Genomic DNA, 16,474 nt, shown 5'->3' with positions numbered 1-16,474 from the left:
TCTGAAGAAATCACACAAACTTAAATTAGATAATAGTTTCAAGCAAAATGGTTTTATATGTACTGTAAAGTGGCACGTTCTTATATTTTATATTTCCTTGACTCTTTGTTTCATGCTTTTTAATTACATTTTCCCATTATTGAAAGATTCCTGCCCATTCTTGTTACAGGATTATAGCTGGACAGACATTCGCTGCCCCTTTGAAAAACGAAGAGATGCGGCATGTGTGTTTTGGGACAATGTCGTATATATTTTGGGTGGCTCTCAGCTGTTCCCCATAAAGAGAATGGACTGCTATAATGTTGTAAAGGATAGTTGGTATTCCAAATTGGGCCCTCCAACACCTCGAGACAGCCTTGCTGCCTGTGCTGCAGAAGGCAAAATTTATACATCAGGAGGTTCTGAAGTTGGTAAGGACTTAATCAGTTTGGGGTTATTTTTGGTTTTGCATTTAAAAAATTTTTTTTCTCAGGCCAGGTGGTGGCACAACTGGTTGAGTGCATGTTACAGTGTGCAAGGATCCTGGTTCAAGCCACCAGTCCCCACCTGCAGGGGGAAAGCTTTGCAAGTGGTGAAGCAGGTGTCTCTTGGTCTCTCTCCCTGTCTCCCCCCCCAATTTCTGGCTGTCACTAGCCAACAAATAAAGATAATAAAAAATAAAAATAAATTAAAAGTTTTTTTTTCAACTTCAGTATTTTTCTCAATAAAGTTATTGAGGAAATGTTGATTTACGGGATTGTTGTTGTCACAGGGTTACATTTCCACATTCCCCCTCACCCCCCACCAAACCATCCTTTTCCACCATAGCTTATTTGGTACTTCTGTTAAACAGATGGTTATTTTTCCAGATACTTTTTGACATAATTCAAATGCATATCTGGTTGTGTTAAATTTTAACCATTTTAGAGCCATTTCCCTAAAGTTTTACCTGCCGCTTTTCTAAATCATTAGTTGATAAGTATTTCACCTTTCCTAAGGTAATTGTTCATTTTATCCTGACAAAACTCATTGATTCCATCAGGATTAAATCTAGATATTGACCTCTAGGGTGCATGTTCCGTCCTATGTGCTACTCCCCTGGCCCATTGTTATTTTTTAAAGATGTATTTATTTATTATTAATCCAAAAGAGAAAGAAAAAAGAAAGACCTAGGGAATTACCCTAGTTTATTTAATGCCAGGGACTAATCTCAGGACCTCATATCTGAGATTCAGATACTCTGTCCATTGCACTACCTCCCAAGCCATAACTCTTGGGGAAAAAAAAAATTTTTTTTTGAAAGACAGAAAAATTGAGAGAGACCAAGGAGATAAAAGAGGGGAGAGAGAAAAAAAAAAGACACACCTGTAGCACTGCTTCATCACTTATGAAACAACCCCCCACCCCCCACACATACACCTTTCAGGAGGTGAGGGACATAGTAATATGTGTACTGTACTTGATGTGTCATTGCCTGGTCCCAAAATCTTTAAATTGTTTAGTAAAGTCCTAAAGAATAGAAGATGAGAAGTAGCCTGGGGGAGGGGGGGCGGCGGCATTTGATCTTTAGTATCATTTCTAAAGCTTTTTATGGCGTTTTCTATTGTAAGCAGAAGTTGCAAAGCATGATGAGTATATATTTTGTTCTTAACATGTATAATCAAAATATACCAGAAACATAGTGTTATTTGAGAGTATACTTAAGGATGGACCAACATGATTTCAGGACTTGCCTATGTAATTATTGAGAATGGTCCAGACGTTAGGATTTGTTAATGTTGCAGTAACTGATACAGAATATTAAATTATGAGCCTTAAAATATTATCAGATGATATTTTTCTATTTTAAATCATATTAATTTTCCATCTGTAAATAACTCTGCTTTCCCTTCCATCTAAACCTTTGAAGCTTGGATAATTTCTATTATGCACAACTGGACTTGAAAGGCATATAATGCTTTTTTTTTCTAAGTTTTTATTTTGAAATCAAACCAATTATTTTTTTCTGATGTTTAATGACCAAAATTAATTATCAAATAAATCCAGCACATCTTTTTTATAAAAAATACTTTCCAAGAACACAATAGGACTAGTGTTTTCTTAAATAATTCTTAGATTTTGTTCTTCATATTGAATATAGAAACATCTCTTTAAAAACCCATGTTCTGGGAGTCGGGTGGGAGCACAGCACGCAAGGACCGGTGTAAGGATACCGGTTCGAGCCCCCAGCTCCCCACCTGTAGGGGAGTCACTTCAGAAGCGGTGAAGCAGGTCTGCAAGTGTCTATCTTTCTCTCCCGCTCTCTGTCTTCCCCTCCTCTCTCCATTTCTCTCTGTCGTATCCAACAATGACAACATCAGTAACAACAATAATAATAACTACAACAATAAAACAACAAGGGCAACAAAAGAGAATAAATAAATAAATGTGGGGAAAAAAGCCCAAGTTCTTCCCTCCTTTAACTAATGACTGAACTCTATGGACAGCTCGGTCAAAACCCACGTACATACTGAGTTAAGCATAGTGGGGCCATTTTCTTTTGCAGGAAACTCTGCTCTGTATTTATTTGAATGTTATGATACAAGAACAGAAAGCTGGCATACAAAACCCAGCATGCTGACTCAACGCTGCAGTCACGGGATGGTGGAAGCCAATGGCCTCATCTATGTCTGTGGTGGAAGTTTAGGGAACAATGTTTCTGGGAGAGTGCTGAATTCCTGTGAAGTTTATGATCCTGCCACTGAAACGTATGTATCAATTTAAGATTTCATAGGGCCTAGTGAGATAACACTTGAGAGAGTGTCTGGCCTGCTCTATTCCCTGTCTGCATCCCTCTCATGGACCTCTCCCCCTCTCCAGGCAATGGGGAAAAATTAAAAAAGCCTTCACAGTTAATTATGCTCTATAAACTCATGAAATGTCAAAGGGCAGAGGGAACATCAGAGAAATTATAACTTGTATTAAGAATATACATTCAGGCTGAGGGTAGATAGCATAATGGTTATGCAAACAGACTCTCATGCCTGAGGCTCCAGAGTTCTAGGTTCAGTCCGCCACACCACCATAAGCCAGAGCTTAACAGTGCTCTGGTTAAAAAAAAAAAAAAAAGAATATACATTCAATTCTCTAGCTCTCAAAATGAAAAGTAAATTATATATTATGATTCCCTTCTTAAAAATATATTATGGGGGGGGGTCAGGTGCTAGCTCAGTGGGTTAAGTGCACATGGCATGAAGAGCAAGGACCAGCATAAGGATCCTGGTTCAAGCCCCAGTTCCCCACCTGCAGGGAGGTCGCTTCACAAGTGGTGAAGCAGGTCTGCAGGTGTCTATCTTCCCCCCCCCCCCGTCTTCACTTCCTCTCTCCATTTCTCTCTGTCCTATCCAACAACAAGGACATCAGTAACAACAATAATAATAACCACAACAATGATAACACAACAAGGGCAACAAAAGGGGAAAAAATGAGCCTCCTGGAGCAGTGGATTCGTAGTGCAGGCACCGAGCCCGAGCAATAACCCTGGAGGCAAAAAGAAAAAAAAAATTATCTGTTCATCCGGGTTCTTCTATATTTATAGGAATAGTACTTCCCAATACTGATTAATTCTCAGGTGTCTTGAACTGGAATGTTTTTAATTGGTGGCTAAAAGTTGTGATTAGGCAAAACACATGAACTTGAAAAAGAAAAAGTGTGTGCATACATACATATTTATATATTTTTCAGCCCATAACTATGACCTTGGGAGGAAAAGGTGTTTTGTTTACTGTTGAGGTGAGGGGAGGTGAGGGCACAGAACTTTAGTGGTGGGAGTGGTGTGGAACTATATCCTTATTATCTTATAATCGTATACTTTATAAGATTATAAAAATATATTAAAAGTATAAAACAAAAAACTAAAAAAAAAGAAATTAGGTTTAGTAGGGCACAGTTTGTACATTCAGAACTTAAGGAAGGGCTACCTAACAGTAAATATCAAGTTAGAGAAAACAGACTTAGTACACACTTTGCATGTGAATTATAAAAGGACATGTGCTTTGTGAGACTTCTTCATTCTGAACTTTCAGAAGACAGTTAAACATAAGAATGCAATCTCTTTATACCTGGAAAAGAACAGGGATATAGAAATTGCAGTTTTCCAAAGCTGGGTTCTATGTCAGGTGCATTTCCACAGCTCGCTTTGTGAAGCTTACTTCTTGGAGAGGCAGTAAAGGCTGCCTACTGGCCCCACCTCATCCCATGTCCTGGCCTTGTCACCTGGATAAGCATGTATATTAATCCAAAAAAAAAACAAAACAGAAGCAGTGTTGCCACCTCACCTGCTGAAAATGAGTGGTGACTGTCAAACCTTTTTTAAAACAAAAACAGGCCCAGAGAGGCTGCTCACCCATGCTCTTGCCTTGCATACAGCCCAAGTTTGAGCCCCAACCCCACGGCACTAGGAAACGCTTTGGTACAATAATGCCTTTCTCCCTCACCACTTCTCTGTTTCTTCACATTTGGAAAAGTCAGCCTAGAGAGGTGAAAGCCCAGCAAAAACCAAAAATAGGTACACATACAACAAAGAAAAATTGTTATTTCACTTGTAATCACTATGCCATAACTGTTTTCAAAAGTTAGATCTATCAAATTGTTTTAAGGAGAAGGATACATACAATATATGACCATAGATGTAGATGCATATAAAACCATGCTAGAGAGTTACACTTATGCTACATTTCCCTCCTGTTGTTCTTTGGTGTCTTTAGGTTGATATTGGCTGTTAAGAGCACAAAACTGTCTGACGTTACTACCTTCACAGTCACAGATGTCACTTGTTGGCTGGTGAGATAGCTCACCTAGAAAGGTGACTGCACCTGAAGCGCAAGGATCAGAGTAAGGATCTGGGTTCGAGCCCCCAGCTCCCCACTTGCAGGGGAGTCGCTTCATAGGCGGTGAAGCATGTCTGCAGGTGTCTATCTTTCTCTCCCCCTCTCTGTCTTCCCCTCCTCTCTCCATTTCTCTCTGTCCTATCCAACAACGACGACATCAATAACAACAACATTAAAACAACAAGGGCAACAAAAGGAAATAAATAAATACTAAATAAATAAATAAATGTGACTGCAATGTATTATATGCAACCCAAGGCTAAGCCCAGTTCCTACCATACTAGGGGAGGCTTTGGGGCTGTAGACTTTGTTTCTGCTTCTGTCTCTTCTATCTGAAAAAGTGAGCCCAGAGTGGTGGAATCTCAGTGATTAATTAAAGAGTGGGGGGATTGGACGGTAGCGCAGTAGGTTAAGCACAAGTGGTGCAAAGCACAAGAACCAGTGGAAGGATCCCAGTTCGAACCCCCGGCTTCCCACCTGCAGGGGGGTCGCTTCACAAGCGGTGAAGCAGGTCTGCAGGTGTCTTTCTCTCCCCCTCTCTGTCATTCCCTCCTCTCTCCATTTTTCTCTGTCCTATCCGACAACGACGATATCAACAATAACTGCAACAATAAAACAACAAGGGCAACAAAAGGGAATAAATAAATAAATGTTTTAAAAAAAGAGTGGGGGAGATAGCATAATGCTTATGCAGACTCTCATATGATGATAAAATAATAATAACAGACTCTCATGCCTGAGGCTCCCAAGTCCCAGTTCAATCTTCCATACCACCAGAAGCCAGAACTGAGCAGTGCTCTGGTATTAAAAAAAAAAAAAAAAAAAGTCAATTGTATATATGTATATGCAGAAGTTTGCCCTTACAGAAAGAAAAATAACAAAACATAGTAGTGAGTATGTATAAGACGCTGCTACCTGTGAATTAGTATCCCTCCTCTTTCTTTTTGTGTATTATTTGCCTCCAGCAAATCACTGGAGGCTCAGTGCCTGCACAGCTCCACTATTCCTGATGGTAGCTGGGTTTGTTTGTTTTCTTCCTTTTTGTTAGAATGTGAGAAACAGAACGATAGGGAAAGAAACAAAAGAAGTATGCCTGCAGCACTCTTCCATCACTAGTAAATATCCTTTCTTGCTTATATTCTATCACATTTGAAAATATTAAATTTTCTTGCCCCACATGTAAAATTACCCAAAACTATTGTTAACATTTCCTTTTTTAGCCTTCCAGACATTGAATTTGTGTCTGTGCATCTTGTGTGTACATGCACCAATTTGAGTAGTAAGTAAGCAGTCAGCACAGGCCTCTCCTCTTAACTATTCTAACAGCCCATTTTACTATCTGTGAACACATACACTAATTAAGTCTACTTTTTCAGATGGACTGACCTGTGTCCAATGATTGAACCCAGGAAGAATCATGGATTGGTATTTGTGAAAGACAAAATATTTGCTGTGGGTGGTCAGAATGGTTTAGGTAAGTGATACTAATTTACTGTTCAGATTAGCCAATGAGTTTGCTGATATTTCCTAATCTTGAGATTTTTGAAGCATTTCTTAAAATCTAGATACAAGCATTTATCACTTACATCATTATAGCCATCTATAGGACCTAGCAACATATTTTATTAAAACATGTTTTAAAATGCTTAACATCTCTGTCCATTAAGTGTGGATAATGGCCTCTTTTTGACCATTTTAAATGACTCCTGTACATTTTCTATACCCCCTGGGAAATAGTATCACACTAACTTAGGAACTATTGAGTGACAGAAACATCTGAAGTTTTAAAAAGGTATCTGTAGGGAGTCAGGCTGTAGCGCAGCGGGTTAAGCGCAGGTGGCGCAAAGCACAAGGACCAGCATAAAGATCCCGGTTCGAACCCCGGCTCCCCACCTGCAGGGGAGTCGCTTCACAGGCGGTGAAGCAGGTCTGCAGGTGTCTATCTTTCTCTCCTCCTCTCTGTCTTCCCCTCCTCTCTCCATTTCTCTCTGTCCTATCCAACAACGATGACAACAATAATAACTACAACAATAAAACAACAAGGGCAACAAAAGGGAATAAATAAAATAAATAAATATTTTTAAAAAAAGATATCTATAGCACTTTAAATATGTTGTAGAACTGTTTTTCCAGGCTCTGAATAGCAACATATTCTGAACATTTTTTTTTCATCTTTGCTTATTTATTGGCTAGAAATTGAGAGATAAGGGAGAAAATGGACAGGGAGAGGAAAGAAAGAAAATGGAGGAGAGAGAAAGAAAGAGATTCCTGAAGCAACACTTCACCATGAAGCTTCCTCACTGCAGGTGGGGAGCAAAGACTTGAACCCAGGTCCTTACACATTGTAGTATGTGCGCTCTTTTAGGTGTGCCACCACCCAGCCCCATGAACATTTTTAAATGTTGCATGAAAATTAGGTTATTTTTTAGATGAATACATTTGACCTTTTTAGCCTTAAAAAAAAAGTTATGCTAACAGTTTTAGCTAATTGCTTTAGAAAACTGAGAGTCTGGCAGCCTGGGATGTAGAACTATGGATTAGCACTGGACTTGTAAACATGAGATTCCAAGTTTGATCTCCAGCGTTGCATGTGCCACAGTGATACTCTGGTTCTCTCTCCTACATCATAAAAAATAAAATCTTAAAAAAAAAAAAAATTGAGAATCTCGACTATCTAGTCCTCAAATTTTGTCTAAGTAATTAAATATAATAATTTCTTTTCCAGAAATTATTGCTGGGGCTGGGCGGTAGTGCAGCGGGGTAAGCACAAATGGCGCGAACGCAAGGACCAGAGCAAGGATCTCGGTTCGAGACCCTGGCTCCCCACCTGCAGGGAAGTTGCTTCACAGGTGGTGAAGCAGGTCTGCAGGTTTCTTTCTGTCTCCATCTCTGTCTTCCCCTCCTCTCTCAATTGCTCTCTGCCCTGTCCAATAGCAATAACAACAAAGGCAACAAAAATGGGAAAAAATGGCCTCTAGGAGCAATGGATTCATAGCACAGGCACCAAGCCCCATTGATAATCCTGGAGGCAAATAATAATAATTTCTTTCCCTGTTTTTATTCGTTGCTGATTTTCATAAAATACTGGAAGATAAATGGCAGAATGGGGGAGGGGGAAGAAAAGGAACATTTTAATAACTCTAATCCAAATTCATCAGAAGAGAAATCCACTGATTTGGTTTATTTATCTATTGCCACAAGACTATTTCTGAGGGAGGGGGAAAGAAAAAGAGACAGAGAGAGACACCTTCACTGGGGTCAGGTGGTGGCACAGCTGGTTGAGTGCACAATGTTACAAAGCTCAAGGACCCAGGTTTGAGCCCCTGGTCTCCACCTATAGGGGGAAAGCTTTGCGAGTGGTGAAGCAGGGCTACAGGTGTCTCTCTCCCTCTCATCACCTATCTTCTCAGTTTCAGGCTGTCTCTATCCAACCAATAAATAAAGACAATATAAATGGGGAGTTGGGTGGTAGAACAGCAGGTTAAGCACATGTGGCACAAAGCACAAGGACCGGTGTGAAGATCCAGGTTCTAGTCCCCGGCTCCCCACCTGCAGGGGAGTCGCTTCACAGTCAATGAAGCAGGTCTGCAGGTGTCTATCTTTCTCTCCCCCTCTCTCTCTCTCCCTCCTTTCTCCATTTCTCTCTGTCCTATTCAACAATGACGATAGCAGTAACAACAATAATAAATACTACTACAATAAAAAAACAACAAGGGCAACAAAAGGGAAAATAAATAAATACTAAAAAAAATTTTTTTTAAAGATAATACAAATTAAAAGAGAGAGGGAGAGATAAGAGACCTGCAGTGTTCTTCCACTGCTAATGAAACTTCCCCACAGCAGGTAGGGACCAAAATCTTAGACCCCAATCTTCACACATGGTAATGTGTGAGCTCTACTGGATATACCACTGCCTTGCTTAAGAACAGAAAGAATTCAGAACAAAAAAAACTGGACTGGGCAGTGGCACACCCAGTTGAGCACACTCATTACTATGCACAAGGACCTGGGTTTGAGCCCCCACTCCCTACCTGCAAGGCTAATGCTTCATGAATGGTAAAGCATTGTCTCTGTCCCACTTTATGTCTCCCCTCCCCTCTCAATTTCTCTCTGTCCTATCTAATAAAAATAGAAATGAAAAAAATAAATAAAAAAGGAATAACATGGCCTCGGGGAGTGGTAGATTTGTAGTGCCAGCACCAAGCCCCAGCAGTAACCATGGGGTCAGTTAAAATAATAAGAAGGAGAACATTTTAATTATGTAAACTGTTATGTAAAATTGTTATTTTAGCATAGTCATTTTAAAATAACAATTTAGAATTATGTTACATTTCCATCGTCTTAAAGTAAGAACAAGGGGAAGATAGCATCATGGTTGTGCAAAGAGACTCTCATGCCTGGGCTCCAAAGTCTCAGGTTCAGTCCCCCAGACCACCATAAGCCAGAGTTGAGCAGTGCTGTGGGAAAAAAAAAAAAAAAAGTAAGAATAAGGTGGCTAGGGAGATGGTTCAGAGGTGACGTGCAGGACTTGCATGCTGTGAAGCCCTGGATTCAATTCCTGGCACCCCATTTTCCAGAGCAGTACTCTGATTTCTTGTTTATCTCACTATCTTATATAACATAAATATCTTGAAAGTAAGAGTAAGAACTTACATGGTAGAAATGTATGTAGTCGTTCTTTATAAAATTCTTAAAACTCTTCTATATGTTTGAAGTGTTTCATGTTGGAAAAATACAAGAAGTATTCCTTTAAGAGCTTCTTAAAACTGTTAACATAGGAGTTGGGCAATGACACACCTCATTGAGCACACACATTACAGTGCATAAGGAGCCAGATTCAATCCCCTGGTCCCTACCTGCAGTGGGGAAGCTTCATTGAGTGATGAAGGAGTACTGCAGGTGTCTCTCCCTTCCTATCTCTCTCTCTCCTCTCAATTTCTCTCTGTCTCCATGCTAAATATTGGGTTGTCAGAAAAGTAATGAAATGTATTTTTTTCTTTCTTCCTTTCTTTTTTTTTTTTTTTTTACCAGAGTACTGATCAGCTCTGGCATATGATGGAACAGGGGATTATTGAACCTAGGACTTCAAAGCTTAGGTCTAAGAATCTCTTTGTACAACAATTATGCTATCTAACCCTGCCCTTTTATGTTTTTCTATGTAAAAATGCATCATGACTTTGCCAACAAATACATACATATGAATTGTTGATTTGTTCATATTCTATTGCAGGTGGTCTGGACAATGTGGAATATTATGATATTAAATTAAACGAATGGAAGATGGTCTCACCAATGCCATGGAAGGGAGTAACAGTGAAGTGTGCAGCAGTTGGCTCTATAGTTTATGTCTTGGCTGGTTTTCAGGGTGTAGGTCGACTAGGACACATCCTTGAATATAATACTGAAACAGACAAGTGGGTGGCCAATTCCAAAGTCCGAGCTTTTCCAGTTACAAGCTGCTTAATTTGTGTCGTTGATACTTGTGGAGCAAATGAAGAAACCCTTGAAACTTGAAAAGTGAGCGATTTTTAAAGACTCATCAGAGACTTAATATGGCCACCAGTGCTTTGTTCATGGGTTTGGTTCCAAATTTTTTGTTTTTTTTTAAGGGATTTTATTTTATGCAAATAGTTGTTGTTGTTTTTTTATTAAGTTTCCTTAATTTAAATACCATATTTTACCAACCCAAATAACCAACATCTAATAAGAAAACTTTTAAAAGTATAAGCATTTGGGGGAAATAGGAATTCTTGAAAGATTTTACATTTCTAATGAAGATTACAGAGTGGGGGATTGGCTCATGACTATAGCAGCCTCATCTTAACTCTACATTCTATTTTCGTACATCCTAGAAATGCTATGTAGTTAGGTCTGCTTATTTCTGCTGAGTCAAGAACTAAGAAGTAGCATGGATTTTAAGTCAGGACAGGCAGCTCTAATGGAGCAACTTATTATCACATAACTTTCGTTCCATTTAGTGCCAAATGTATTTCATTTTAAAAGCAAGCCAGGTGACTAAGACATACATGCACTCACTAAATTTCATAAATGCTTATCACCCATTATTAATATCATTGTTTTTTAGAAGATAAAAAAAATGATTACTTCTCCTCAGTTCTCATTGTTAAATAAAATCCTATCATCATAAGAGCAAAGAGTTGAGAAAGGTAAAACTCCTTATAGCAAATTTCTAAATCACTAGAATAGCATCAATAGTTACATACATTCATATGGATTAAAAAGTTACATGCTTTCTTTTCCTTAGCAGGACATATCAGAGATATTTGACCTAATTGTCTCTAAAAATTTTATAATAATTTGAGGTAAATATATGCAATCTTGTATCATTGCTCTTAGGTGGTCAGTACATCTTTTACAAACCAGCTTACTCATTTCTTTCCTAAATTGTTCTACACTTTCACATTATGCAATATGTGGAATGAATTGTGTAAAGCTGTCACATTCAATGTTTTTATCTGATATTATTAAATATTTTTGACTCAGAAATAGTTTTATTCATTCTTCATTTTAAATGTGTTAATAATTTAAAAAAAGAGGGAGCAGTGTTTCTACTTAATTTCTTTATTGTGTATGTTACTATAAACTCTAAAAAATGTTTTAGTGAAAACAGAATTATAAAAAGCATGTTGGGGGGTCTGGGTGGTAATGCAGCAGGTTAAGCGTACATGGCAGCAAAGCGCAAGGACTGGCATAAGGATCCCAGTTTGAGCCTCCAGAAGAGAGCTCACTTAGTAGAACCCCTCCCTCTGTCTCTTTCTGAAAAAGCTTGCCCAGAACCATGAAGCCCCAGTAATGCTTTCCCCAATAAAATAAAATAAAATAAAATAAAATAAAATAAAATGGAGGCACCATACTCTCTAAATTCAAACTATACTTCAAAGCTACAACTAAAAAAAAAAAAAAAAAAAAGGTGGGGGAATCAGGTGATGGTGCGCCTGAGTGAGCATGTTACAATGCTCAAGGATCCAGGTTTGAGCCCCGAGTCCCCACCCGCGGGGGAAAGCTTTGCAAGTGGTGAAGCAGTGCTGTAGATGTCTTCCTGTCTCTTTTCCTCTGTATCTCTCCTTTCCCTGTCAATTTCCGACTGTTGGGAGTTGAGCAGTATCGCAGCGGGTTAAGTGCAGGTGGCACAAAACTCAAGGACTGGCCTAAGGCTCCCAGTTCGAGCCCCTGGCTCCCCACCTGCAGAGGAGTCGCTTTACAGGCGGTGAAGCAGGTCTGCAGGTGTCTTTCTCTCACCCTCTCTGTCTTCCCCTCCCCTCTCCATCTCTCTGTCCTATCCAACAACGATGACATCAATAACAACAACAATAATAACTACAACAATAAAACAAGGGCAACAAAAGGAAATAAAATCTATTTTTTAAAAATTCCAACTGTCTCTAGTAAATAAATATCTCTTAAAGAAGAAGAAGAAGAGTGTGGTAATGGAATCAGAGTAAAAGGCATAGGTGGCTGGAATATGATCAAGAGCCTTGAAACAGATCTTCGCATATATAGTCAGTCAAAGTCTTTTCAAGAAATGGTGTGAGGGAAATTGAATAGCTCTGTGTGAAAGAAGGAAACTTAATTCACACTATCTCTTACCAGGCACAAAAGTTAACTGAAAAACAGGTTAAAGACATGGATGTTGGGTGAATCATAAACTACAGAAGAAAATATAGGGAAAACACTCCAAAAGTGTCTTGATGACTTGCTTCCAACAGCAAAGGAAATGAAAGTAGAAGTAAACATACTAGATTACATCAAACTAAAAAGGATTTTTTTAATTTATTTTAAGATTTTATTTATTTATGAGAAAGATAGGAGGAGAGAGAAAGAAGCAGACATCACTCTAGCACATGTGCTGCCGGGGATCAAACTCGGGACCTCATGCTTAAGAGTCCAAAGCTTTATCACTGCGCCACCTTCCAAACCACAAACTAAAAAGGTTTTTTACACAGCAAAGAAACCATCTGTAAAACTAAAAGACATCCTACCAAATAGGAGAAAATGCACAGCACAGTGTCCAACAGAGGACTAATATCTAAGTTCTATAAAGAACACATAAACCCATGGTCCGAGGGGGTTGGGTGGTAGGTAGCGCAGTGGGTTAAGCGCACATGGTGCTAAGCACAAGGACTGGCATAAGGATCCGGGTTCAAGCCCAAAGCTCCCCACCTACATTGGAGTTGCTTCACAAGCCTTGAAGCAGGTCTGCAGGTGTCTGTCTTTCTCTCTCCCTCTCTGTCTTCCCCTCCTCTCCCCATTTCTCTCTATCCTGTCCAACAATGATGACATCAATAACCACAACAGTAATACAAGGGCAACAAAACAGAAAATAAATAAATAAATAAAATCCGTGGTCCAGGAGGTGGTGCAGCACATGGTTGTTGGGAACATGTGTGAGCCTGATAGAGCTTAGGGAGAACCACCCCCATCTTTGGATGGAGGTCTGAGAAGATAACCTCTTGGTAAGTCTCTCTCAACCGAGGTGAGCATAAGGGGGGAAACTCAGACTTGGTTCTTTCCTTCTTGACTCTCAGGCCCACAGATACCCCAGTACTTCCCTCCATTAACTGCAGGCCACATGGCCACAGATTCACTCATTCAAAGTCACCTTCTGATCACAGAAGAACACACCTTATCACACACTTCATCACACACCTCAGACCCCAGACAAGAGAAATGCCAAACTATATGGCCTTTTGATATCCATCTTTCTGTCTCACCCTACGGGTTTAACCCCTATGCTTCTCTCAAATACCTTTGGATAATTAAGTTGCTTGTGTTATGGAGAATAACTGTCTTATATCTCATCAATTCCTGTCATACCAGCCCCCTAACTTAGGGGCATGCTGACTGTTAAGAAACCTGTAATTTCTGTCATATTTCAACAATAACTTCATTGCTTTTCTATTTAACTCATGTCCACTTTGCTAATAAATGGACTCTAGGATTCTGGGACTCTAAGGACTCAGATTCTAGATTCACGCTAAGAGTCCCCTGGTGTCTTTTACTTCGTGTCACCCCTGTCGTGAGCGAGAAAGAACCAGCCTGTTACCTTTCCCCTGGAGGACACCATGCTGGAGAAGGAGGGAGACACCCCGAAACATGTGCTTTCTCATAAATAAATAAAATCTTTAAAAAAACAAAAAAAGAAACCTCAGTAACAAAAAAAAAAATCTCATCAAAAACTGGGAGAAGAGCTAGACAGACAGACATTACCCAACTAGACATACAGGTGACCAACAGGAACATGAAATAATGTTTTCTGTCATTTTTAGGGAAATGTAAATCAAAATAATGAAATATCACCTCATACCTGTGAAAATGGCCTCTGTCAAAAAGGTCAGAAATAAGTGTTGGTAAAAGATATGGGAGAAAAGGAATCCCTGTTGGTGGGATGTAAATTGTGCTACCCTTAGGGAAAACAATATGGAGATTTATCAGAAAATTAAAAACAGCTCTACCCTATAATCCAGCAACTCCACTCGTCTATATCCAAAGAGTGCAAAAATACTTTGCTGAAAAGATATGCACACACTTGTGTTCATTGCAATGCTATTTACAATAGCCATGCTATAGAATTAACTCAAGAGCCCCAAACTAGTGAACTAAGAAAGAGGTGATGGTGGCAGATGGTATTTTGAGTAAAATGCACCATTTGCCATGCACAAGGACCTAGATTCAAGCTGTTGGTCCCTATGTGGAGTGGAGAAAGCTTCACAAGCATTAGGGCAGTGCTACAAGTTTTGCCTCTCCTCTCTACCTATTTCTCACTGTCTCTACCAGCAAAAAAGACAGAAAGAAAGAAAGAAAGAAAGAAAGAAAGAAAGAAAGAAAGAAAGAAAGAAAGAAAGGAAGAAAGAAAGGTGGGAAATGGTCCCTGGCAATGGTGGCAGTGTCCTGTAGGCACAGAGCCCCAAGATAATATTGGTGGCAAGAAAAAGAAAAAAATAAATTGTAATATATGTCCTTAGCCTCTTTATTTCACTTAACATAATCACCTCCTATTCCATCTATTTTGTTCCAAGTGATACAATCTCATCTCTTTTATTGTAATGTACCATTGAATATATATATCCAACTTCTTTAGGTATTGGTTTTGCTCTTATGTGCAATATAGGTGACTAAAACAAATGAACTGGCAAAAACTAAAAGATAATCTCTTGGACTGGGTTAAGGGAAAGTGTGGTGACTTATACATACTATGTATAAACATGAAATTATACTCCTGAAATCTTACAATTTTGTAAAGCTCATAAATCACTAATACAAAAAGTTGTGTGTACACAACAGAGTACTCAGCTATGAGAAAAGATGAAGACTTGCACTTTGCAAAACCATGAATTGTAAGTAAAACAACTCAAAAGGACAAACACCAGATGAACTAAGTTGTAAGTGGGACGTAGAGAAACAAAGCAAGTAAACAAATGGGTAAAACAAAACAAATCCTTGGACAACAGAACACAGTGGGGTTGGGGAGGGGTAATGATTGGTGTGGGGGATGCACTGGTGCTTTGGTGGTTGTTGCTGAGGAATTATTCTGATGCAGTCCCCGCCCCCAGGTTTTACTACACCCCGCAAAATCCTAGCAGTGCCCCCTTCAACCAATCCTGGCCCCACACGTCACCCCTGGTTGTCGCTCAATAAAAAGCCCCCTCACCCCCCCCTCTCTGGGCTCTCAGCTCCCCCTCTCTCAGATCTCTCCCCGTGGTCAGGTAGTGGGGACGGCCATTGCCGGCTGGCTCCACGTGGTCTGAACCAACCCCCCCATCCTATAATAAAGATTTGTGTACCCCTTTGCTCTGGACGTCCACTCTCTTCTCCGCGGGGCAGCCCGACACCAGACCGCTACAACATCTGGCGCCCATTGTGTTCCACGCTCCCTGGGTGCTGTGCAGGGTGCTGAGAGAGGAGACACCCCACAGCCCTGCCCACCCTCCATGGGACTCCACATTGGCACTGGGGCCTCAAAGCTGGGCCCTGTGTCTAATACACTGTGTTCACCTGGTCAGCCAGCCCAGCTAGCTCAGTCAGTAGAGCATGAGACTCTTAATCTCAGGGTCGTGGGTTCGTGCCCCACGTTGGGCGCCAGATGTTGTAGCGGTCTGGTGTCGGGCTGCACCGCGGAGAAGAGAGTGGACGTCCAGAGCAAAGGGGTACACAAATCTTTATTATAGGATGGGGGGTTGGTTCAGACCACGTGGAGCCAGCCGCCAATGGCCGTCCCCACTACCTGACCACGGGGAGAGATCTGAGAGAGGGGGAGCTGAGAGCCCGGGGGGGGGGGGGTGAGGGGGCTTTTTATTGAGCGACAACCAGGGGTGATGTGTGGGGCCAGGACTGGTTGAAGGGTTGAGCACAGGAGGACGCATAAATCTCACAAGGTTGGCAGCCATTTAAGCCTTCCCTCCTCCACAGAAAGTCCTACATCTTACCACCTGAGCACGGCATTCCTTAAAAACATTTAAGCCTGCTCCATTCCATTTTTCTTTACTGTGTCCATTTAGATATAAAGAGATAGAAGGAGATGTTGCTGAGGAATTATTCTGATGCAGTCTCCGCCCCCAGGTTTTACTACGCCCCGCAAAATCCTAGCAGTGCCCCCTTCAACCAATCCT

General features: G+C 40.3%; 1 protein-coding gene across 3 annotated transcripts in view; it reads left to right on the top strand.

Moving 5' to 3' along the window:
• The window catches only part of KLHL7 (kelch like family member 7), a 55,976-nt gene extending 44,622 nt beyond the window's left edge, over window positions 1–11,354 (top strand). Inside the window, exons 8-11 of one of the 3 annotated variants that reach the window (XM_007523946.3) lie at window positions 170–410; window positions 2,525–2,726; window positions 6,224–6,321; window positions 10,078–11,354. In XM_007523946.3, the coding sequence (XP_007524008.1) occupies window positions 170–410; window positions 2,525–2,726; window positions 6,224–6,321; window positions 10,078–10,361 (825 nt within the window). In that variant the 3' untranslated portion in view covers window positions 10,362–11,354. Of the gene's footprint in view, window positions 1–169; window positions 478–2,524; window positions 2,727–4,724; window positions 4,852–6,223; window positions 6,322–8,109; window positions 8,348–10,077 lie in introns of those variants that run through there. The other 2 variants (XM_060196086.1, XM_060196085.1) reach the window with 2 other exon arrangements.
• Window positions 11,355–16,474: the final 5,120 nt, after the last annotated feature.

Source organism: Erinaceus europaeus, chromosome 8, assembly GCF_950295315.1.
Source record: "Erinaceus europaeus chromosome 8, mEriEur2.1, whole genome shotgun sequence".
Classification (NCBI taxonomy): domain Eukaryota; kingdom Metazoa; phylum Chordata; class Mammalia; order Eulipotyphla; family Erinaceidae; genus Erinaceus; species Erinaceus europaeus.
This window is presented reverse-complemented; position numbering and strand designations above follow the sequence as displayed.